Source organism: Phoenix dactylifera, unplaced genomic scaffold, assembly GCF_009389715.1.
Source record: "Phoenix dactylifera cultivar Barhee BC4 unplaced genomic scaffold, palm_55x_up_171113_PBpolish2nd_filt_p 000516F, whole genome shotgun sequence".
Classification (NCBI taxonomy): domain Eukaryota; kingdom Viridiplantae; phylum Streptophyta; class Magnoliopsida; order Arecales; family Arecaceae; genus Phoenix; species Phoenix dactylifera.
This window is the reverse complement of record NW_024067929.1, coordinates 123,905-149,249: the sequence shown is the minus strand read 5'-3', so window position 1 is coordinate 149,249 and position 25,345 is coordinate 123,905. Positions and strand designations below refer to the sequence as shown.

At 38.3% G+C, this 25,345-nt stretch overlaps 1 protein-coding gene across 1 annotated transcript; it reads right to left on the bottom strand.

Moving 5' to 3' along the window:
* Positions 1–3,033: 3,033 nt before the first annotated feature.
* Positions 3,034–6,507, bottom strand: LOC120106281 (galactoside 2-alpha-L-fucosyltransferase-like). The gene is made up of 2 exons (XM_039119260.1): positions 6,121–6,507; positions 3,034–4,812 (listed from the first exon to the last, which is right to left on the bottom strand). Exons 1-2 carry the CDS (start codon positions 6,380–6,382, stop codon positions 3,320–3,322), a joined length of 1,755 nt encoding a protein of 584 aa, XP_038975188.1. The 5' UTR covers positions 6,383–6,507; the 3' UTR covers positions 3,034–3,319.
* Positions 6,508–25,345: the final 18,838 nt, after the last annotated feature.

Below are 25,345 nucleotides of genomic sequence, written 5' to 3'. Positions count from 1 at the left end.
AAGAGGAATCAAAGAAAAAAGGAACCATCACTCTCAAATCAATGACACAAGAACAAGAAGAGAGTGAAAAATCTGATAGCACAGAAGGTGATGAGGAGATGGATCTAATAACGAGAAAATTCAAAAGATTTGTGAGAAAAAAAGGGCAAGGAATAAGAAGAAGGCCTTTGGCTAAGGAGGAGCTGAGCAAAGAAAAAATGAAAAAGCGGCCACTAGTATGCTATGAATGCAAAAAACCAGGCCGCTTTCGAGCGGACTACCCACAATTGAAGAAATCTCTGAAGAAGCGAAAGAGGAGAGCAATTGTCGCCATATGGAGTGATAGCAACGACAAAAGTTCAGAGGAGGAGATTCAAGAAACACTAAATCTATGCCTAATGGCTCATAAGGATGAGGTAAACCCTGAGCCTGTATATGATTTGACCTTTGATGATCTTTAGGAAGCTTTTTATGATTTATTAGATGAGTTTAAAAAGCTTAGTCAAAAGAGTAGAGAACTTAAACTGAAAAAACAAACTTTTTTTGAATGAAAATGAAAACATATTAAAAGCAAAACAAACATTACTACAAGAGAATCAGAAACAAAGTAAAGAAGCCAGTAAATCGAAACCAATTGTTAAAGATTTACTTTATGTTTTGAAAAATTGAATATGATTTTAGATAGCCTACAAGTTATTTTTGATAAAGTTGGACTTGGCTATAATCCTCTGTTAAAATAAAAATTATTAAAGAAAATATTTGTTAAATTATCAAACAATCAATCAAGAAAAACAACATATTTTTATAGTGGTATAAAATTGGCCACAAATTCTTTACCTATAAATATAAAGCAAATAGCTTAAATGGTAAAGTTGCTATCAAGAAAATGTGGGTTCCAAAAGAAACTATAATTGCTAACCTACGAGGACCCGAGAGAGCTTGGGTACCTAGGACAAAAATTTAAATTCTGTGATGCAGGTGTGTCTAGTAGCTCGTTGATTAATAGAAGATGGTATTTGAATAGTGGGTGCTGTAGACACATGACAAAGGATGAATCACAATTCATTTTTCTTAAAAGAAAAGAAAGAGGTGGTGGTCATTTTTGGCGACAATGACAAAAAAAAAGATCATTGGAAAGATTCTCTCTCTAATCTTTTTCTCTCTTATTTTATCTCTCATTCTTTCTCTCTCTTTTTAGACCTCTTTTCTCTCTTTAGCAGGTGACCCCAAATAGTCTTTCTCTTGCAACTTGCAGTAAAGAGGTCCCAACCCCTATCCATAGAGCAAAGTTCTAGCCTCAACCTTGGCCCTTGTCAAAGCATATTAGATTTGGCCATCCTCAATCGCTATGACTGACATGTCCTAGCCTGACCTTTGATCAAGAAAAATAACTTAGACTGATTGATTCGGGTCATTGGGCTCCATCGCTTGGCTGGCCTATCCTTGATCAACCTCAATTCAAGCATGTATCCTCACCTCGATCATACCTCGAGTGGTATTTTTTCATTCAATCTCAACCTATTTGGGCTCTTTCTTGTTTTCTTTTTTATGGGACTTTTAAGATGATGACCATAAAATTAATTGGATTCTAATGGTATTGAATAGGTGTAGTTGACCTGCTTGATTGACGTAGGAAAATCAAGTGAGAAGAAGTAACTTAACACTTCAATTAGTTTATTAAATTAGTTTTATAATATTTGCCATTTAATTGATAAAAAGGATCAAGCATGCATTGTTTTATCCTTGAAATCAGAACATACCATGTATTTTATTATTCTTGTAAATTAGTTATTTTTGATTGCTTGATCTATTTTGAGCTTTAGGACATAAGGATGAACGAAATGATAACTTACTTTTACCCCTGCCACCACTCGACCGACCCTAAAGGAGGGAGGGAACAAGCAGAAAAATAGTGAAGTGAGGATGGAAGGATGAACGGAACTGTTTAGAGGTAGTAGAGAATGCATGCCATCCCTCCTCCCAAGACCAGGGATAACACCGGGCTTACCACACTCTAAAGGGCGAGTGTGTTCAACCCTGCAGTCTTGAGACCCACTCAACTTAAGGGTGACAATGACAACCATTTTGTACTAAGGGCGTTAAATCAGTTAATATATCTAAGCCTCCCTTTTGGAACTGGACCCAACTCGGAATGGTTGTTGGTAAAGAGTGTGTTTGGTTACGACACCTAAATGTGACATTAGTTTCTGTAGTATTTAGAAAGTTGAATAGGTAGCTTATGAACTTGATTTATATATGTATTTTCAACATGGCTATGATCTGCCTCTACAAGATATTATACATTGGCCCTATGAACTTATAATCTGAGAAACTAAAATTGACATCAAGCCATAGATGATTAAAATAGTAGTATCTATTATATGTTATCTAGCACTTGGTGCATCTTCTATGTATTATACGGCCCATGCCATTGTGTTACATAGCCACATCCTAATGTTTGACCCCACTGTAAAGTGTTATGTTGTTTATTGGGCTGGTGTAGCTCATTATTCTTTTATTTTCTACATTTAGAGCTTGAACCACAATTAATCGGGAGTTGGAGGAGTGCACTAGATTGCTTGGAGATATTTATGTCATCCAAACTTCTAGATTAGTTTTGTTTAGCTTAGTTTAATTTAGTTTTGCATATTTTATTTGGTTTCAATGATAATAATTGGTTGGAATTATATGACTCTTGTTACTTTAGGATATTTGTTTGTGAGAATAATTTGGTCGGGTCTTGATTAAATTAATTTTCAAGAATTGAAGAAGAATTATTATTGTGCTAAAATTATTCTAATTTGTTCAGTAGTATTGCATGCTTGTATAGTCTGCCTTGCAAGCATATGGTATCTGTTACACGTTCGGTTTAGGGCTTGATGCTGGGCCATTGCATGATATTGGATGATATGCGCCATCAAGTTGATCTCACAATTGAAGAGGAGGGGGTCAATCTTTTAACCCTTGACAAGGGTACAAAAGGGAAGATCCCCACCGACCCCAAAGGCTGAGAAGAAAGATTGGCAAGTTGATCATAAAACTTGATGGATGAAGTTAACTACAAGCTTACATAAAAATTCTTTTATTATTCAGTAAAGATTGATCTTTGCATCTTTTTATCGAAAAGGGGAGGGGGCATGATCTCGTCAATGAACTTTTTTACAACTTTTTGTAAATGAAAAATGCAAAGATATCATTCAACTTGCCATACAAATTTGATCATAGTCTAAAATCACCAATGGCAGATCAGCATGGCGTGCTCTGCCAATAATTTAGTGCACAATCTTAGTCTACGGGGATGAACTGTCCCCTCGGAATGCAAGAGATCGATATGTCCCAGCTACTGCTCGACCGGATCAACCAGCTTGAGGCCCCCCGAGTCTTCACAGTGCTTCAAATACGGGACTAAAGCCCCTTGGTCGACATACGATTTTGCCTTGCAATCGAGAAATGGAGGAAAATGGAAACAAGGATCCATGGACATGGCTCGACGACAGGGAGGGTTGGTCATCTGGTCTGCCGTCTTAAACGAGACGATCCATGGCTTTAAACCACCAAGACCTCGAGCCACATACCCGAAAGTAGACCACGAGCTCGAGACCAACATATCAGTCAAGCTCAAGAGATAAATCTCTGCCCATGCTTTCATCTCATGCATCTCCTTCCCCGTCTGCTCGAATCCTTCATGGCTTGGCTGATAGACACCAATGACCTCACCAGTTGCAGTTGAGTGCTCCCAATACATGCTCCTTATCTTCTCAAAGTATGCAGAGTCCAAAGAAGTTACAAGCACAACCTTTGACTTGGAATCAGTACCTGAAACCACAGGCTCATGGAGACTTACATTTGGTAGCACCTTTTCCTCTAGAGAGCATGCTAGGATCTGATCCAACACATGCTGAAATGGAGTTTTCCCCCGTTCAAAGACTCTGACCTGAATGCCCACTATTTCATCAGCCTTGGCTAGATATGCCTGATAAGACCTGACAATCATACCCCACACCGAGTTGGTAGGGTGGAACAGATAACGCCCCAGGTGATGGAAAGCCGTCTCTTTCTTAGGGAACAGCCGATTAAGTTCTTCTTCATATGCTGGGATCAGAAAGAGGGATGGAACGAAGTATTGGTTCGATCTCAGCAGCAGCCATGGTATCTTTTGAAGGAGTCGTTGATCATCCTCGCAGTAGAACAGCTTATCGAAGTCACCATAATCATGGCTCAGATGGAGATAGACATAGGGTGGCAGCGACCCGTTTGTGGCACCACTTACTTCATTGCCGATAACCTTATCTTTCAGCATTTTTCCGTAACTCCGTGGATCGTCTTTGTATATGCTGCTAAAATGGTCAATAGGGAAATCCCAAGGTAGAAGCCATGTCGTATTAGGAAATGGTTCGCAAAAGAGGTCAGCAATGTGGGCGCCTCTGTCTATAAGTAGGACCCTGTTTGTAAGAATGGCATATATAAATGCCGAAGCAAGAGTCAACATCTTGTTCCCTAAGCCACTGTATGACAGCACTACCAGGTAATTGCACTCCAAGGTCTGAGTGCTATTACCAGACTTCAGCTGTTCGATGGCTTTTTTGTACAATTTGGTGCCTGGGCCACATTTTTTCTGGAGAGCTTCTTGTTTTCTCAATCTTTCTAATAGATGAGGAGAAGGTAGGTGGGGAGATTCTTTGCGATACAATACAGACTGGTACCTGCTAAGACAGGATCCTTGATCAAACCCAGGAACCAGCAGGCCTCCAAGAAGAATATCTTTAGTGATATTTTTCTGGAGAAAATTGCCCTCGGTGATGTTAGAGGAGGCAAGGGAACCATTTTCTGAACCTGATCATTGCACAAAAATATGAGGAGATAAGCTAATAATTGAACTTGGAGAGGTCAATAAGATAAATACAACAAAATAATAAATCATAATGCCTTGTGTCATGACTTTAATTTGTTGAAGGGATTCAATATTAAGAGAAGAACTAGAAGATCAAATGGCAATCAAGCCTCTGCCAATTAGCAGTTCAAATATGTTCGAGGTCCAGAAACGATGCGAGGAGGGAAACACAAGCAGATCACCAGAGGTAGGTCACATATTCCAAAATCCCTAAAATTTATGAATATAAGTGACTCAGATAGCTGGATTATTAAGCAGGTTCACTTACAAACATGTCTTGCCTTCAATAATCTAGCCTGTTGAGGAAATGTAAAGTAAATCTAAAATTACATGACACAAACCAAATTAAAAATTCAAAGTTCTAATTATATGTCAAAGTCATACTTTTGGACTACCTTCTGGAAGTAGCTATACGCTAAAATGACTTAGTGCCAACCAATTTATACTCATGGATGTGAAATGATGCGACCTTTGCAAATTAACATCAGTTAATGATTTAACAGTTTCATCAAGTAGAATTAACAGGTTACCATGTCGAACTAACAAACATATTATATCATCAAAAATTACGATCTTTTACTAAATGGATTCCAAATGTTCGGTCATATTGCTGGTTTAGTGGACAAATTTGGATTCAAATTTTTAACTTATCAGCAGGCCGGCATAGATTGACCATTTTATACTTGAATGCTCATCTCTCAACTCCACACCAACCTGAACCCGCCTGCTGTAATTCTAATGCAATTATATACAACTTATGACAACCAATACAACTTTTAAATACAGAGCTGTAAAATAAGACGGTAGTTGAGATATGGAATAACACATCACAAATCGCAAGGTGGAAAACCTATCAAATCTGAAATTCTATCTGCAAGCTTAACTCCCCAACTGCAAACATCTTCATGTAGCTTCAGGGGAGGCAAAAGCCAGAAAATCTATTGATCTGAAAATAATACTGCCTGCTCATGCAGCTTTTTGTTTTTATTAGTAAATGCAGCATAAACATCAAAATCTGGCTACTACATGATCTTGGAAGGGTCAGATATACGCATCTGCATATGAAAAGGTTGTATTTATGTTTCTAACTGATCACACCCAAGTCACAATAGAGCAATCTTATGGTGGTGGCGCTAGGGCTCACCCTCTCTGAAAGCCACAAACTCAAAGAAAAATACTACTGACATCTTAACAAGAATTTGAAAAAAAAAGGGGACAATAAGATTGGAGGAAGATGGAAGACATGATACCTTGCTTCGCCTTTGCTTCATAGCCTGCCGTTTCTACGACTCTTCCAGCTTTACAGAGCGTTTCCAATGACGGGCTTCGATTGGAGAGGACGAGAATGAACGGCAGGAGAATCAGAATGAAGGTAGACAGGACGATCGCTGGCCTCTGAAAGACCGAACTGGGCTTCTCCTCCGACTCGGCTCGATAAACCCCCTCGCTGATCTCCGAATCATGGAGGTTGGCTGGAGATGGCTGCTGTCTCCGGATCCGCCTTGGGTCCATTACCAGCCTCCTGTTCAGCTGTTACCAAAGGTCCCCAGAAGAATCCAGGCAGACCAAAGTAGCGTTGGATCTGAAAGAAAGGAAGATGTGGGCTTTGTTAGTCTCTGAATTCTGAAAGGAAAAAAAATACAATGTGACTTTCATGTCAATCATAGAAACGTGGGTATTATTTTCTCTTAATTTATTTATCTGACTTCATTTATTTATATTTTTATGGGATCTGAAAGTTCAAAGAGGAACTAAATACGAGTGACGCGAGTCTTTGGTCAATGATTAGCTGGCAGTTGTTTTATATGAACTTTGTTTCCACAAAATCCTTCGATTTTCCCTTCCTTTGACCAGATCCCTGATCGGTTGATGCGTACGGTTTGCTCCAATGAATACTTCAATCAAGTTCCGGAAATCAATTGCTTGCTATGGGCTCTACCCACCTCACCGTATGGGGCTTCTAATTTCTAGGGGTAAGTCAGAAACAAAAGATGCAAGTTGAAATGGAGCAATAAAAAACTTCAGTACATGTGTACCAAAAATAAAAAGCTTCACTTGATGAAAATAGAATAATTACGGGTTCGACCGACGATAATAAAGTTGACTTCTAACTTAAAATGCTAAATTAAAATGCAGCTGAAATGGAGTAATAAAACAAGATTGAACAATGTTACGATGTTCTTCTTTTTCTTCGATCTCTCTTTTCCCCACTTTGTAAGGTTTTCCCTCTCTTTTGTTATCATTCATAGTATACTTTTACTGAAATGTCGGCGACGTGCTCACTACCCTTCTCAGAAAAACCAACTGTCCAATATCTGCTGCTGCTGCTTCTTCTAAGTTCAATACGTTACAACGATAACTATGACACAGGATATAATTTGATTGAACTTTAAGTGTTTAGAACACTTCCTCTCGATCCCACGTCTGTTTCATTGACAAAATATAGACTTGTATATTTGAGAAATAGTTTACAGCAATCATTACGAATTTGTGTAAATTAATCAAGTTGTTAACTTTTCAATTTTATCCTTGCTTGGTCATTGTAAATAACAAGAAATTATTCCCCCAAATAAGGTTAATTTTACCGTTTTCCTTGTCATTCACTATTAGACCTTCCTCATACTTTATGTTGTTATTTGAAAGATACTTTGTTGTCTTAATTCTTATCATATGAACTTGACATTGGACTTGGGCAGGCCTTAACCTTATAATAGATATTGCAAGGTAAATGGGTAAGGCATTCTTATATACTCCATGTACAACTATAGGGAGGCAAAATGCTAAAGCAATTCATGTTCGCCTTGATTACTTTTAAGTATTTAACCTGCAACTCGACCTAAATGTAGGATGAGTTGCAGTCATAGCCCAAATTCATTGTATTGTAGCCAATGTCTCAATCATGAGCTGCGTGTTGGCCCCAAACTGCCGACAGCTGAAGGCCGGCTTCGTTGCAACTTGCTCCGGGACCAAAGTTTTATGGAAAGATCCATCATGGTAATTGAACTTACAAAATGAACTTTTCGACATGAACGACTATGATAGATTGATTGTGACACATATGTTTGGACGAAAATTTTTTCAGAGACTCCGTGGTGCTAAGTAAAAAAAATTTCTTACATGTCACATATTAGTCTACATATATATTTTTTTAAGATAGATCCCAATCAAAGAAAAAATTTGTTTATGCATCCACCCCAAATCTTATATTAAATTAGTACTAGAATAAAAAGTCCTTGAATTAAAAATGAAGTTTATTTAAAATCATGTTCTAACAAAGTGAAAAAATGAGTCAATGGTTCGAATCGACTTTTGGGAATTTTAGAAAAGGAAGTGGTGGGTCCCATGAGGAATGTGGAACCCATGTTCAGGAATGGTGACACATGGAGTTGCCAGATCTCTTTGTTTTTTAACAATCATGTACCCTTGAATAAAAAAATAAGAGAGTAATTAATGTTAATTTATTTTATTACCCTCAGAAAAATATATATGGCTAAACTTTTCTTTGTGCCGGAAATAATTCCTTATAATAATACCTTTGAACTTAATGAGCTTCAATAATTCCAAACTCTGGTTCATGTCGATTTCATGACCGTGTTGATGATTGTTTTTTCCAAAATTTTCTTGACCGTCAAATGCAAAGTTACTCAACTTTCCATACGAACAGATGGCAATTTGAAAACACCATGAATCAATCACTTGGGGAGACCCTGCCGACGACTGAGTTTACAATCCTAGTCAACAGTGATGAATTCCAATCTGGATGTATTTCCTTGATTGTCGCCAGATTGCAATTTGAGAATACCATGGATGGATCACATGGAGGGAACCCTGCCAACAATTGGGCTCACAATCCTAGTCAACAGTGATGAACTCCGATCTAAATGGCAGAAATCAATAAATACATACATACATACATATTTATATATATATATATATATATATACATAGATATGCACATACATACATACATACATGTATATATATGTATGTATGTATGTATGTGTGTGCATGTATGTATGTATGCATGTATGCATGTCATGTTAGCCTAAATGCACAGATATAATTGATAAACCAATAATTCAATATTTATAATATTCATAAACAGTAAATAAAAAGAATAAACTAGTAAATTATTTACTTGACAATAGAATAATAAAATGAAGAAATGAAAGAAGATGGCCTGTGAATCGAAGCACGATGATGCACTGTCCTAGAAAAGTTTATACCCCCACGCACGGATTTCCTGGCACAGATCTTCTAGTGATACCACGATCCAGTATAGAACCACATCTTCTCCGTCAGTGCGCCTCAAGATAAGAAAGGAGAGCGCGTTCACGCTTGCAGATAGCTCAAAAAAAACTCATAAAAATATTTGAAATTATAAAGAGAAGTAAATAAGAAATAGAGGGAGAAGAGAAATTTCTCATCCTTTTGAAATGATCCCTAGAGCCCTTTATATAGGCTCGTGGGACAAAAGGGAGAAGGAAAATTTTTCGTGCCTTTGAAATGATCTCTAGAGCTCTTTATATAGGCTCGTGGGCCATCCAAAAAAAATAACAGGCGCATCAAAAGAAGCAGATGCAGGCCAAAAAAAAACAGGCACATCAAAAAAAATAAAGAAAAGCGGAGATTAAATGTGGCGTGGCTATCAAAAAAATTAAAATATTTAATTTAATTCAACATGTTGTGCGGTGGGCGATCTAATGGTGGCTTTGCACAAAGAAAGATTAATCTTTTTTTCATCGAAAGATACAACAACGATCCCTTAGTGTCTGCCTATCTTCCATTGCAATCGTTATACGAAGGAGGCAAAGAGGTTTAGGAGCCATCCGGGTTTCGAGCTTGAACAAAATCCATGGCTTTAATCCACCAAGACCCTGTGCCACATAACGCATGCAGACGATGCCCTGGTGGCCAGCACATCAGTCAAGCTCAAGAGATACATCTCTGCCCATGCTTTCATCTTGCGCATCTGCTTCTCTGTCTGCTAGTATGCTTCATGGCTTGGCTGATAACACCAACGATCCCACCGGTGGTGCTTGGGTTCTCCCAATTCAGGTCATGGACTTTTCAAGTCACCAGTGTCCAAAGAAGTCATAAGCAGAACTTTTGAGCCAGCATCAGGACTCGATACCATAGTATCATGGAGACTTACATCGGGCACCAGCTTTTGCGTTAGACGAAATAACAAGGATTCTACTCTAGCACATGCAGATATGGAGCATTTCCTACATCAAAGACTGATCTGAATGCCCAGTTGCTCTTCAGCCTTGGCTAGATAAGACCTGCAAGACCTGGTAATCAGCATCTTTCTTAGGGGGAAGCTAACTAAAGAACATAACATGTTGGGTTTAGAGAGAGGGGTCGCATGTGGTGGGCATTTGATCTCGGCAAGAGACAAGGGAGCTTTTGAATAAATTGTGAATAGATTTATGGTATTTGTAAATGAATCTAGACATTAGGCCCAAGGGTGGAGCTTCAACAAGAGGAGCAAGTGAGGGCTTGTATGGATGTGTCCTATATCAACTATGCATGGGGATAAATTTTGGATACTTATATAGAGCTAAGAAACCTAATAATACCTTTTAGCTAACTTTTTTGGATGAGGTCTGGAAGGCCCAAATTCATAAATATATATATAATAAAATTGGAATACCAAAATTTATATGGAAAACCATCTTTATGTGGAGGAAAAAAAATAAGGGACGAATCCACCAAAAACCTACTATAAATAAAATAGTGATACAATAGAATCATCTCAAGTACTATGCCTAAGAACCTAAGGTATACATTGATTGAAGACAAATACAGAGGTTACCTTATTAGATGTCTCAATTAATAGATGTCTTTCAAAACAACCTATCCACTCCTCAGGGCAATCAACAACAATAAAATCAGATAAGGATGAAGGCTAAATTCCTTTCCAACGTGATCGCTAAGAAAATAATGAACGGCAAGCCAAACTCCAAGAAATCCCGACAAAAGTACTGATGTTAGGGTATAAGCTAATCCCTAGAACTATAAAGAGAAGAAGAAGAAAAGTCCCAAAAGAATATGACTCCCACGCAAGCAGAAGAGCAATCGAAATCCCAAAAGAACGGCACAGCTCTTTCACGGCCAAAAACAACGTCCTTCCTAACTAGGCTTCATTCTCTTCTTTCCTTCTTTTTCTTTTTGACTACACAAATCCCATATGGGCTGGACCCAATATGCGGTGCACCCCAACAATATCCCCCTCCAACCCATGGGGGATGTACAACACAACTTATTTGGAGTCCATACCAACAAGCTATAAACAAAGCTTAAGCTTCTCTCTTAGAATGACTTTAATCATCATATCCAATAGATTATTCTTAGTGTGAATCTTCCTTAATAATTCCAACCATTTCTCAACCACTTCTTAAAGCTAGTGGTATCTAACATTAATGTGCTTTGTACGGGAAAGATACATAACATTTTTGCTTAAGTCTATAGCACTTTGACTATCACAAAGCACCACATACTCATCTTGCTTCAAACCCAACCCTTAAGGGAATCTCATCATCTAAAGCATTTTCTTCACTACTTCAATAATGGCAATATACTCAACTTTGATTGTAGATAATGCAACACACTTTTGCAACTTGGACTGCCATGACATAGCTTCTCCTTCAAAAGTAAATAAACCTTAAAGCTATTTTTTTGCTATCAAGGTCACTTGCCACTATAAAACCCTCTACAAAACATAAACACAACTAAGAATTGCCTCTAAAATATCTGAAGATTCACTTAACTGCTTCTCAATAATCTCTGCCAAGATTTGCTAGGAACCTGCTAACCACACCAACTGCATTAGTAATATTAGGCCGTATGCCAACCATGCATACATCAAACTTTCAACTGTAGAGGAGTAAGAAATAGCTAACAACTTCTCTTTCTCTTCCTTTAGTGGATGGACAAGTCTTATTGGTCAGATGAAGTGACTGGCAAGTGGTGTTCTAATTAGCTCAGCATGCTTCATATTAAATCTCTCAAGCACCTTCTCAACATACCTTTCCTTTAGTGGCGGAAGCCGGGCGCCGCGCGCCGGGGGGGAGTCGGGCGCCGTCCGGGGGGCGGTGGGTGGGTGTGGGAAGCCGGGCGCCACGGTGGTGCAGGGTCGGGGCGGGGGGGAAGCCAGGCATCGAGGGGGGTCGTGGGGTTGGGGAGGGGAGGTTTTTTTGGGGGGGGGAGCCGGGCGCTGCGCGGGGCCGGGGGGTGGGGGCGCGGGGTCGGGGGGAAGCCAGGCGCTGGGGGGGGGAGGGTGGTGGGGGGTGGGAAGCCAGGCGCTGGGGGAGGGGGGAGGGGGGTGTGAGAAGGGTGAGGCTAATAACGCCATTTCAAATTTTAATTTTATTTTTAATTAATATAAATATGATTTTTTTAATACCATTAGAACAACTGTTATATTAAGGGTATCTGTACAATAACAGAGTTTTATGAGGGTATACATGCAAATATCAATTTTGGAAGGGTATTCACGCAAAATCCTATATTTAGAAGGGTATCCATGCAAAAAACCCTATAATTTATCTTTGAGTAAATTACAAAAACCTCCTTGAGGTTTATGTTTATTACATTTATACCCATTAGTTTGTAAAACTCATACTTACACCCAATTAAAATAACAGCATTATTGAATCCGTTTTCTCATATAAAAAGTCTAAATTGCCCTTATGTGATGACTAAATTACAAAATGTTTTGTAAGATTAGGAATGAATTGTATTTACATCCAATAGTTTAAAAAATCTACACTTATCCCCCTAAGATTTATTTTTATCTAATATTTTAACTCATAACTTAACAGAATGTTAGCCAAACTATTAACTTTAATAAGACCTAAATGCCACATCAAAAAAAAAAAAAAAGTTGACCAAACTAGCTTTAAGTGATGTAACATCCACTCAAGAAGGAGAATAGTCGTAAGGTGCCATGGGTTTGAGCTTGATCTTGTTGAATTATCAAAAAAAAATCATATGCCAAAAAAAAGCAATCTAGATCTCTCAAGCAAGAGGATGCCTCTAAAATTTTCTACTGCAGAAAACTAATATCAAAAGTTTTATCATTTAAGCCAGCATGTCTATGGTCTAAGCCAAGCTACAGAACTGCAACTAATGCACCCTCTAAAAGAAAGAGTTCTCACACTTATATTGATTTGGATCCTTTAGATGATAGGCTGTCAGAGTTATTATAGCTCCATATATAGATATAGCACTACAAAAAAATTTATCTTTTCCAGCACCTTTTTAAGCCTATACCGATGCTTAAAAGTGTCGGTAATTTTGGCGCCGATGCTTTTTAAAGTATCGCAAAAGCATCGGCATTTGGAGAGTAAAAAATTTTTTTGTCGATGCTTGTCTAAAGCGTCAGCAATAATGGGAGGCTTCAAAGCATCGTTAGAGTTATTTTTAAAAAAAAATATTTAAAAAGCCTGGGGCAAAAATAAAAACTTGGATCAATGGTTCTTTTACAAATGCTCGATGTTTCTTTTATAAATTACAATTTATATGGTTTGTTTTACAAATTACAATTGGAGAGACCGATCAATGATTCTCTCAAATTTCGTTTTCATCTCCATCACGTCAGCTAAGTAATATGGAGGGGGGAAACTCTTAACGTGATAGTAAAAATTAAGAGGGAAGCATGAAACGAGAGAGAGATGAATAGGATTAGAGACATACATATATTTTTTAACAAAATGGATAGAATTAGAGATGAATGCCACAAAAATACAAAAAATAGTAAAAAGAATAATAAAAAAACATACAAGTGGGCAAACAACCTACTTCGGACGAGCTTCCGAAGCTTCTTCCTAGCAAGGGGTTTGGTGATGGGGACTCCGCTTGACGCCTCCACCCCAGCGCCCTCCGCCTCGAACTACAACGGCATCCTCTAGTGCGGGCAGCGGCTCCGCCCCTTCGTCCAAGATCCCAACGAGCAAGCCTAGGCCTTTAGCGCCGCCTTCACCACCCTCAATTCTGGTACTGCCGACCTCGATGCTTGAGAGCTCCTCATCGGCTTTCGCCACCGAGAGATCCTCACCTTTGCCTCACCGGTGTCCTCACTGATGGCTCCCCCTTCCCCTACTCCACCCCCAACGACTCCGCCACCTCCTTCTTCGACTTCCCCAACCCCATCCTCAAGTACCCCATCGAGGTCGCCGGCGACCCCCCCTTTAGCTCCCCTCTTCCTCCTCTCTCTCTCTCTGTCTTGGTGTGACTATGGGGTAGTGCAGGCGAGTGGGTTGGTGTCTAGCACAATTAGAAAGTGGGTTGGCATCCGATAATGTTTTTAAGCATCGTCTGGCCCAAGTGGTGTCCAACGATGCTTATAAGCGTCGTCTTAGGTTAGTGTTTAAGGAGATTTAAGGGAGAAGTTAGTATTAAATGAGGCAATTAGTGAGTAGGATTCCGATGATGCCTTTAAGCAGTGTCTGCTATTTTTTTCCTTTGGCCTCCAACGATGCTTAAAAGTGTCGTCTTACGATTTGGTTTCCGACAACGCTTTTAAGCGTTATCTTAGTTTCATCCTCGCCGATGTTACTAAAAAAACATCAACAAATTTTGGTGCGCTTGCCAAATTGCCAACGCTTCTTTCTTGCATCGGCATATAAGAGTCGAAAAATTTTATTTTTGTTGTAGTATAAGAATCCTCATTCACAGTGATAATGTTAAGAAATCATGTCTTCAGTATTGAAAAAGTAGAACTCAAAATCAACTAATAATACATCGGAATCTCTGATCTCAATGACGTGGTGGGCAGGAAAGCGAGAACATAATCTGATTAGGAAGGACAGATTCTGGTCGGAAAGGATGCTCGTCGTTGAATATTGGTGGAAAAGAAAGCTTGTTATTGATCGCTCGTTAAAAAGGGATACTCGTGGCAGGGTGGCAAAGTGGAAAAAAACTCCCAGCCGCTTAATCTCGAAGAGAAAAAGACTATTAAAGACGTAATACTTTGAAGAATTCTGAGAGTCAGAAAAATAAAAAAAAGAGACTTATTTTCTTATAGAGATAATTTTAATATTTTACAATAGTTAAACGATTTCACTAATGCTGTCAATTTAAATGGGTATAACTGTAGGTTTTTGCAAAATATTGGGTGTAAATGTAATAAACATAAACTTGAGAAAGATTTTTGTTAGGTTGTTTTGATCATTTTTAAAATTCTTTCTGACATCGCATTTGGGTCCTATTAAAAGTTAACGGTTTGACTAACATTCTGTTAAGTTTTGGATTGAAGTATTGAATAAAAATAAACCTCAGGAAGGGTAAGCATATATTTTTTATACTATTGGGTGTAAGTGTAATTTACCTCTAATCTTAATGAGGTTTTTGTAATTTACTCTTTATCTTTTTTTAATTCTTTTCTACTTTCGGATTCGAAATCAAAAACCTGCATTTTCATTTTAAATGCCCCTTTGCCACAATGGTAGCATCTTTTGCCTTCTTTTGACTTTGACCTGTATTTGGATGTACCATGATCCTTAGGTCCTTTGCTCTTACTCCTACCCTTATTCTCTATGACAAAGGCTAGCTATTCTGATTTTTTTTATCTTCTCATTGAGCAATAGTGCAAATGTAAGAACCTTCAACACAAGAGTTTTCTTATGTAATATGGTCACAACCAAATTATTATAGGACCGAAAAACGAAGCTAAAAGAAGTAGAGCTTTAATTTTCATGTTGATATTTTCCAACTACATGATTAGGCCATTAAACACATCCAAATATGCCAAAAAACTCATGTCCTCCTCCATCTAAAATATACATAACTACTTCTTCAAATACATCTTATTTATCACACTCTTCACCATATACAAGCTCTCTACCTTGTGTCAAATCACCATAGATGTTTTCACATCATTCACATTAGTCAAAACTTCATTTGATAAATAAAGCTGGATAGCACTGGCAACCCTTTTATCCATCTCTTCAAAATCCTCATCGGACAATTTTTCAGACTTTTTTCACTTTACCCAATAATACCTTGTGTACATGATAGTCAACTTTAAAGACCACGCAATAGCACGTATCTGGTAGGATAGTGATTACGGGTATCGATCCACAGGGATTGGGGTACAGTTGTTTTCTTAAAAAAAATATTTAGAAAGAAAATTTAGGAAGACTATTGAACTAAATAATTTAAGAGAAATGCAATTAAAATGATATCAGTTTGGGAGAAACTAGGGCAGGGAATTCACCACTAATATCAGAACAAGGGTTATTTATAATTTATTTCGTTCTTGGATTAACATGCAAATTGGCTACAAGCCTAATAAGCATTCGAATAGAAATTCACAAAAGTAATTTAGGCATAATCCATCTTCAGTTGGCATGAAATGTCTACCCTAATCTAAGGTGGCAGCACATCGCATCTTCCCTAAGCATGGACTATTTTATCTTTACTTAGTGATCATGAAGAACAGTTGTATAAACTTCACATTTAAAATCACAGAAATTAAACATGAAATAAAAAAGATATTCATTAAAAAACAATAAGTTCATACAACTCTAAGAATATAAAATAAAATATAAAATCCCATGTCTCTTTGTTAGGACTGCATCCAGCCCTAGAGAAGAGCTCAACCTTCTACGGAGTAGTGGTCGACAGTAGCAGCACAGCAGCGGCCTCCCATTAGGACTTCCTTCCTCTCGCTTATGTTTGGTTTTCTCTTCTCTGGCCTCTGCAGGAACTCCTCAGATCCTTGGATTAATGTGGGAACTTGGCCTGTGAACCTAAGCTAGATGGGAGAAGCCTGCCCCCCCCCCCCCCCCCCCCCCCCCGGGTGGGGGAAGAGGGAATGCCCCTCCTTCACGTCTGACTCCCTTTTTATAAGCTGCCCCCACTCCCTCTCTACTCCCCTGTTTCAAATCAAAGATAAGGATGTCGGGAATTCGAGTGGATGCTCACGGCTGAGAGAATCTTTGGACGCAGAAGGAGATAAGGATGCTGATCCTTGGAGTGGGGAGAGGATGAACTCTAAGGATGAACGCTGGGAAGAAGATTCTGTTTCCGGAAGAGGAATTCTATTTTGAGGCAGGGGAAATGATCCGGAATGCTGGGAAAGCGAAACGATGGCTGGGACGTTGGGACTGTTGTGATACGATGGGAAGAGGATAAGCTCTGTTTGGATGCCGTGAAGGCAGTGGGTGAGAGGAAGATGATAAATCGCGGAGAATGGGGAGGATCTTGGTTTTGTTCCTTAGATGCGGAAGGGAAGAATGCTAACGTGGAGAGGATGGGATCTGAATCGTGGATGCAGAAGGATGGAGCTTACGGCTGATGGCTTGGAGCTAAGATTGGACCTGCGGATGATTCGGGAGGATGAGGAGATGGAGTGCGGGACATTGGGATCAATCCGGAAGAAGATTGGTTCGATTCTATCCGTGGATCATGGGGGAGGGGTCTTGGATCTGTTCTGAAACACAGCTTTGTTTGTTAGACTCGGAAGAGAGATGAAGTTCATCCGAAATGACGTGGGTGGGGAGATGAGCTGGGAAGAAGAGATGATCTTGGATAACCTGGGAGGAACTCACGAACGGGATGTACATGAAATAGGGGAGCTGGGATTCTTATGTTTTATTCTAGATTTGGTTCTGGATGACTATTATAGAATAGGAAAGAGATGCGGGGGATTTGATGATGGTGGAGTTCGGGAGGATGAACTCGATTTGGTTGGGAACAGGGGAGATGATCCATGGGATTCGGCAGCTCGGGCGTTGGATAAAAATCAGGGAGTGATGTTTACGGCCGGGAGGAATTCGTGGATGAGAACTGAAGTTGGTTGGAAGATGGGATAAAGATGAACTCGATGTGGATGAAGGGGAGGAAGGCATGCATGAGATGAGCGGAAGCCTGGCTTTATCCATGGGCGATGAAGGCTAGATTCAGCTGGGATTTGGAATATGAGATTGATCTTTATCCATGGGATGCTGGAAGTGGGAGAATCACGTGAAGGGGAATGATCCGTGGATGCTCTGTTCTTTGTTTCAATGCATGGGAAAAACAATAGGTTTGAGTTGCGTAGAGTTGGATGACGTGGATGCAAGATGAATGTCTGAGATGAGATGAGGCTTCAGAATCCGTGCAACTAGATGGTATGCTTTGAGATCTGAGAAACAAATAATTGAAGGGATTTTATTAAAATAGGAGAATTGGATCATGTGGAAAAAGAGTTAGGTGACTGAATCAGAGGGTCTTGATTTGCGGGGTGCATGTGGTTTAGGTTCAGAAATAATCCCTAATGAACTTGACTCAACCTGCATACATTAGACTCAATCAGTAAATAAATAAGTAAAACTTGAATTACCTTTAATAATTTATTAAAATGCAATGATGAAGGTAACATTTTTTTTAGTTAAATTTACAAAATATGCGGATTAAAATAATGATAAGTGCTATGAATAAGATATTAGTTTATGCATTATTTAGCACTTATCAGTACACCCTACTATATTAGTAATTTTTTCATTCTTCTCTGCCAAAGAGAAAAACCATCTCTACCATTAAATTTTTTAATCTTAAAACTTATGCTTGCCATATTCACTGTAACAAACTACTCTATTACCACCTTGAAGGGCCCAAATTCATAGATATAAAAATAAATTGGGAAAGAGGGCAAGTATTGAAATTTACATGGAAAACCCTCTCTCTATGGAGGAAAAAACTACGAGCAGCTCTAAATAAAATCCACTATAAATAAAATAGTAATTACAATAAAATTCTCTCTAGCACCATATCCAAGAACTTGAAGTATATATTGACTGAAGATAATTACAGAGGTTACCTTACCAGATGTCTCAATAGAGATCTCTCAAAATCACCTATCCACTTCTAGGGAAATCAACAATGGTGAAATCAAATAAGAATGAAGATTAAATTCTATTTATTGCAATTGCTGGGAAGACAACGACTAATGGCAAGTCCGACTTTAACAAATCTAGACAAAAGCATTGTTTTTAAGGTATAAGCCAAACTCAAGAATCATAAAGAGAATAAGAAGAAGAGAGTTCCAAAAGAATATGACTTTCATACTAGGCTTGTTAACGGGCCGAGCTGCTCGGGCTCGGCTCGATAAAAGCTTGGCTCGAGCTCGGCTCGTTAGTCAAACGAGCCCGAGTAGCTTACGAGCCCAAATGAGGGCTCAGTCCAATTAACAATTTAATTGGGTTCAGACCCAATTAAACTTGGACTCGACCCAATTAAACTTTATTGGGCTTAATTAATTTAAATCCCAATCTGATTGAACTAATTGGATTTAGATCAGGCCCAACCCGAGCTAACCCAAATCCATTTAATTTTTTTAAATCGGATTGGATTTGTTCGGGTTCGAACCCAACCCGTTAACCCATTCCCTCCTTCTTCTCTTTCTTTTCTTTTCTTCTCCTTTCTCCCGAACCTTCCCGACTCCCTTTCTTCTCCCTTTCTCCCCCTTTCTTTCCCTATCTTTCCCGATTCCTCCTTCCCGTTCTAACATGACAGAGGAGGGGAGGAGAAGCCCTCCTTCACCATGAATCAAGGGAGGAGTCCCTTGTACGGGAGGGCCGGTCCACGGCCGGCGGCACCCATGGCCGAGCCCGCGGCATCCTCGATCGTACCTGCGGCTGACGCCCGTGCCGACAGCACTCGCTGCCGAAATCGGCGACCGCCTTACGCAACGACGAACCTGTGAGTTCTTCCTTCTCTTTTCTTTTTTCTTTCTTTTTTTCCTTCCTTCTTTCTTCTCTTCTTCTTCTTTTTTTTTCTTTCTTTCTTTCCTTATTTCTTCTCTCCCCCGCCCGCCCCATCCCCATCCTCATCCCTATCCCCGAGCTTGGATTTGGGCTTGAGCTCGTAATTAAAACGAGCTTTACGAGCTCAAGCCCGAGTCTTTGCTATGCCAAACAAGCTTGAGCTCGAGCCCAATACAGAGCTCGGTACCAAGCCCGAGCCCGGGATTCTATGAAATAAGCTGAGCCCAAGCCTCCCAAAAGAAGAGCAATCAGAATCTCAAAAGAATAAAGCAACTCTTTTATAGCCAAAAATGGCTTCCTTCTTAACCAGGCTTCCTTGCCTTCTTTTCCTCTTTTTTTTGTTTTTTGTTTTTTTGTTTTTTCTTTTTTTTGACTACATGGATCCTACATGGGCTGGACCCAATGCGCCATACGCCCCAACAAGGTCCTGGATAAAACTGTTATAGTTTTTTATCATCTTCACAAAAATAAAAAGAGCAACTTATCAAGGTCATTATGATCATGGCCTAAATTTAGATATATAAAAGCAGTAACTGCATTCTGTTTGTAAGGAGAAAAGAGGAATGTTGAATCATGATGGCGTCCCCTCACCCAAACCACCATAACATAACGACACACCATATTGTTGCACTCCGTAGTCTCCATGCCATAACCAGACTTCAGGCGCCACTGGATGGTGTTGTTCTATACCTCAGAATTTGGACCATGTTTCTTTTGGAGAAATTTAAGTGTTTTTAGCCTTTTACCAGATAAGGGAAAAGGTATGTGGGGTGATTCTTTGCGTTATAATACAGATTGGTACCTGCTGAGATATATAGGATTCTTCATCAAACCCCCAGCAGCTAGCAACCTGCCGAGAAGTTTATCACTTGTGTCATTAGAGAAGGATGCCAAGAAACCAATTCTTGGACCTAATATTCGTACAATTATAAAGGTATAAGTCAAGTGAATGTGAAGATGTTACGAAAGTCATAATCATAAGGCCCTGTAATAGTATTTGAACATGTAAAAGGAAACTCAAATTGATTGAAAATCAGGAAGACCTGGTGATGATTTAAGCTGTCTCTCTCTTAACTGGAATATGTTCAGGCCTGTTTGGATACCAGGCCACTTACCTACCACACTTCACTAAAATGAAGATTGATCAGAAGCCATTAGCTAGGGAAAACCTAATGGATTGTAAGATGTCAGCTGGTTCTATTTTTGAAATCCCCAAAGTTCCCCAATCTCTAAGAGGAGATCCCTATGGTACTCCTGTATATCATTTTATAAATAGTTAGAAAAAATCTTGACAATCCATTAAGTTAGGGTATTTAGGATATTTTTTTTTTGAAAGCAAGAATATTTTATCATTTCTATTCTAACCGGTGGAACCAGGTCTGATGGAAACCGCATTAACCTTTTCTCTTGATCTCTTCCCAACCTGGTTTTCATTATTTTTTTTTGAAAGGAAGAATTTTTTTCTGAAACCCTTCCTTCCCCGAGCTCCATCCGCCGGACCAGGGTTGCATCTTTTGCGCGAAAGAAGGATTCACCATCCGTCATTCATCCGTCTGCATAGATCTCACAGCGACCAGTGTGAGATTCCACTGCTGGATTCGCATGAAGAAGGGAAGAAGAGAAGGTCAATGTTGGAGGCGATCTGGCTCTTCTGCCTCAGCTGCTGCTAGATGTCCTAGATGGCGTGCGCATTGGTGGAGCCAAAGCCATCGTCTCCACCATTGGACCTCGGCCGTTTGGAGAGGCCACCCAATCTTGGCCCTCACCCAGTCCTGCAGCCACCACTCCATCTCCGATCTGTTCTCCTACATCGCCTCCTGCCCATCCTTCGCCCCCTTCGACCTGGTCGCCCATGCCATCACCGCTCCATCTTCCATGAAGGAGCCTCCTAGCCTTGGGACTTGGAAAGGCCCATGCCATTGGCGGTCTTGCCGGTGCCAGTGCCATGTTGAAATGTTCCAGATGTTCAACCTATTTACTGTTCCATCCCCTCGCATGACCGGCTATAACTGGTGGATAATCAAAGTGGTCCATATTAAATCGGATGGCCAAGAATGCACAGATGTAGAAAGACATACAAGACCATTGAACTACTGTAGAAAAAACCCTAAGATATAACATTACAAGATACATTCAGGTCCAAATGTCAGAAGTTCCGAGAGCAAGTTTCAAAGTGGCAAGTTCATCAGATCTGAATTCCTATATCTTAGAACTATTAACTTCAAAACCATCATTTGTCATCATCAAACTTCGAAGAAGATGAGGTAGGACAATGTCTTTTGTTCTATGATGCCTTATAAGAGAAAAATAAATAAATAAAAGCACTAGATTTATGCTGCTTTGCAATAGAGAGTAGGTGGGACATGATGTAGAGTTAGAAGTGGTTACTTTTCAGGCATAAGATATTAAGCATTGTGCCGCTCAAATGGTATTTGGAAAGGAGGCATAACCAAGAAATAATTATTCTGGTCAAATTTATTCATGATAGGGATAATCATTCCAATGGAAGAAGTACTTTTTTATTGAGAAAAAGCAAAGGAAGTTAGGGCTTCAAATTAAAACTCAATTCATATTCCAATAGAAGTTGTCAATTCATATTCATATGTTTATGCTTGCTTTTTATTTTTTCATGGATAAAGAAGCCATCGTTCAGAAGTTATTCCAAGATGATACATTTTGCTATTAAAAAAAAAGAAATCAAATAAAAATTGGCATAACTCATCTAATATATATATATATATATATATATATATATATATATATATATATATATATATATATTAAAATGGAGGCTTTATTTGTGCAAAGCTTTCCATTCCCCATATGGATGCCCATATTAATAATATAGAGATCTTTATTTTTAATAATAAATAGGGCTCTTATTTAATATTGTTCTTTATCAAAGTATAATAATATAATATCATTAATAAGAATCTTATTATCTTATTAAACTAAAAAAATTCATGAGTACTACTGATCTAAATAATACAGAAATTACTAGTATTATTAATAACTATATTTGCTTAATATTTGCTGATGTTAATAAAAAATATTTTTCATTAGCACTATGCCCTATTCATATCCTATGTGGGTTATTAAACTACACTAATATTTTATGATCATGATCTTCCTTAAAAATAAAAGTACAACCACTAATGATCTCCTATATTGTATTTAAATATCCTCCTATATACAATTCTTTTCTATTTCTTATTATATGCATGTTGGATTATGATCTTATTATTTTATTATAATATATTTTTTACTACATTCATAGATATACATATACTATTAAAATTTTGTACAATTATTTTAAAAAATAATTAGACATTTATATATTCTATTCCATTCTATTTCTGTTATTTACTCCATTCTATTTATTATACATTGCATTTTTAGGATAGTTGGAAAATAGAGAAAAAACTACACCACGTGCATCACGTGGGTAATATGCTAGAATACATATGTATAATAAAATGGAGATTCTGCTCGCATGGAACTCTCCATTCGCTATGTAGATATCCATATTAATAATATTATTAATATAACTTTTATTTTAGATAATAAGCAGAACTCTTATTTAATATAATATTTTATCAAAATATGATAAACATCATTAATAAGAAGCTTACTAGCTAATTAAATTATATTATATAAAGAACTTTTCCTAAGTATTATTAATTAAAATAGAAACTAATGATATTATTAATAATCATAGTTTTTTAATGTATGCTAATATTAATTGAAAAAACTTTTCATTAGTATTGCATCCTACCCATAGCCTACGTGAATCATTAGATTACACTAATATTTTATTAATTTCCATTTAATTTTTATGATCATGCTTAAAAGTGAGAATATAACCACCAATGATACTACTATATTGCAGCTAAATATCCACCAAATGCAATATTTTTCTATTTGTTATTATGCATAGGTTCGATTATGATCTTTTTGTTTTAAAATTATATATTATTTGCTATATTGACATATATATATATATATATATATATAATATTATAGTTTTGTGTAATGATAGTATACTGTAATATTAATATCAAAAATTTATTTTAGAAAATAATTGGGCCCTTATATCTATTATATTCTATTCCTGTTATCCATTCTTTTATATCTATTTAACATTGTTTTTAAAGAACAATTAGAAAAGGAAAATAATATTACACTTTACACCTCACACATCGAGCAGGTTATATGCTACTGGGATAACTATTTCCATAGGTACAAGTTTTATTATTCTTATTATTCTTATTTTTGAACCAAATGCAACCTAAAGTTGCAATAATTCTTTATAACGTGGGTATTTCTCTAAGGCTAGCTACATGAACTTTTGTGGACCAGGTTCCTACTTGCTTTCTTCTGTTGAAGCCTGTACCCTGTTGATAGTTTTTGGAACTTTGCTCCAAATTCCTATTTGAAAAGGACCTTTTTACAAAAGGGGCATAATAAGTTATTTCTTTCACACTTTCAGCTGGGCCCCTCTTCTTTTGGGTTAACAGGTTTTCTTTGGGACCGTGGCTTCTCGGTTCCTTATATAAGGCAGCAAGTTTTTTTTTTAGGGTACTGTGAGGAAGGACCCCGATCGCCGCCCCCTGCTCTCTTGCTCTCGGTCTTTTGCTCTTGGTGTTCCAGCTTCAAAAGACATCTTCTTCCGCTCGCTGGGGACTCTTCATCTTCAGCCACTACTCCTCACAGTGGGCCTCTTGTTTCCGTGAACCCTCTTTCTTCTTTGCTGTTCACAGCATATGCAACAAGAAAAGGTATGATTTTGATATTCATTTGATCTACCATTGGAGCCGTAGAAAGGTTGCATTGCATACTACACTTTTGATCTGTCATTGTGGTTGCAGAAGGGTTGATCCGATCAGGTTGTTTTGCCTTATATTTGGTTTATTTTTGCCTCCTATTGTGATCATTTGGCAGTCCATATTTTGGGCTTTTATGTATCTTTGTTTGTACCCTATTGGGAAGATTGACATAGTGGATTGCTCCTCCTCCCCGTGGATGTAGACACTTGCTGCCGAACCACGTAAATCTGGTATCTTTGTGCTTGTCTATTCATGCCTGTGATGTGTTTGGTGAAATGCCTGAATGAGAGTAACTGTTAATTGTTAAGCCGGATAGATTAATTATTGTGCCCAAGTAATCACAACAATTGTATCAGAGCTATGGCTATTGTTGGGCAACAAAATTCATCTAGGGCTAACGATTCGGCTTCTGTTTCTCATTCCACTACCATAAGGCATGAAGTGGCTGTATTTGATGGCACAGGGGACTTCTCATTGTGGAAGGTAAGAATGAAATACTTGTTGGTTAAGGAGGGTGTAGCAAAAGCCCTCAAGGGTATGGATGCAATCCCAGGAGATAATGAGGCTGTCAAAGAAGAGATTAATGAGAGAGCACTAGGAACTTTGTTTTCGGGTTTGAGTGATAAAGTCCTACGCAATATTGTGGATCTTGATACAACTAAGGGAGTATGGGAAAAATTGGAGAGTCTATATATGGAAAATCCCTTACTAATAGATTGTATTTGAGGGGAAAGTTGCACATATTTCGTATGGCAGAAGGGACTTCACTCAAAGATCACTTGGATGAGTATAATAAGCTCCTACTTGATTTATCAAATATTGGTGTTGAAGTAGATGAAGAAGACAAGGCTTTGATCCTGATCTACTCATTGCCTAAGTCCTTTGAGCATATTACT

Coding starts and splice junctions, on each gene's coding strand:
- LOC120106281 (XM_039119260.1), bottom strand. CDS start 6,382: ATGGACCCAAGGCGGATCCGGAGACAGCAGCCATCTCCAGCCAACCTC. Junction 4,813..6,120: donor TGAAGCAAAGGCGAAGCAAG/GTATCATGTCTT, acceptor TGCAATGATCAG/GTTCAGAAAATGGTTCCCTT.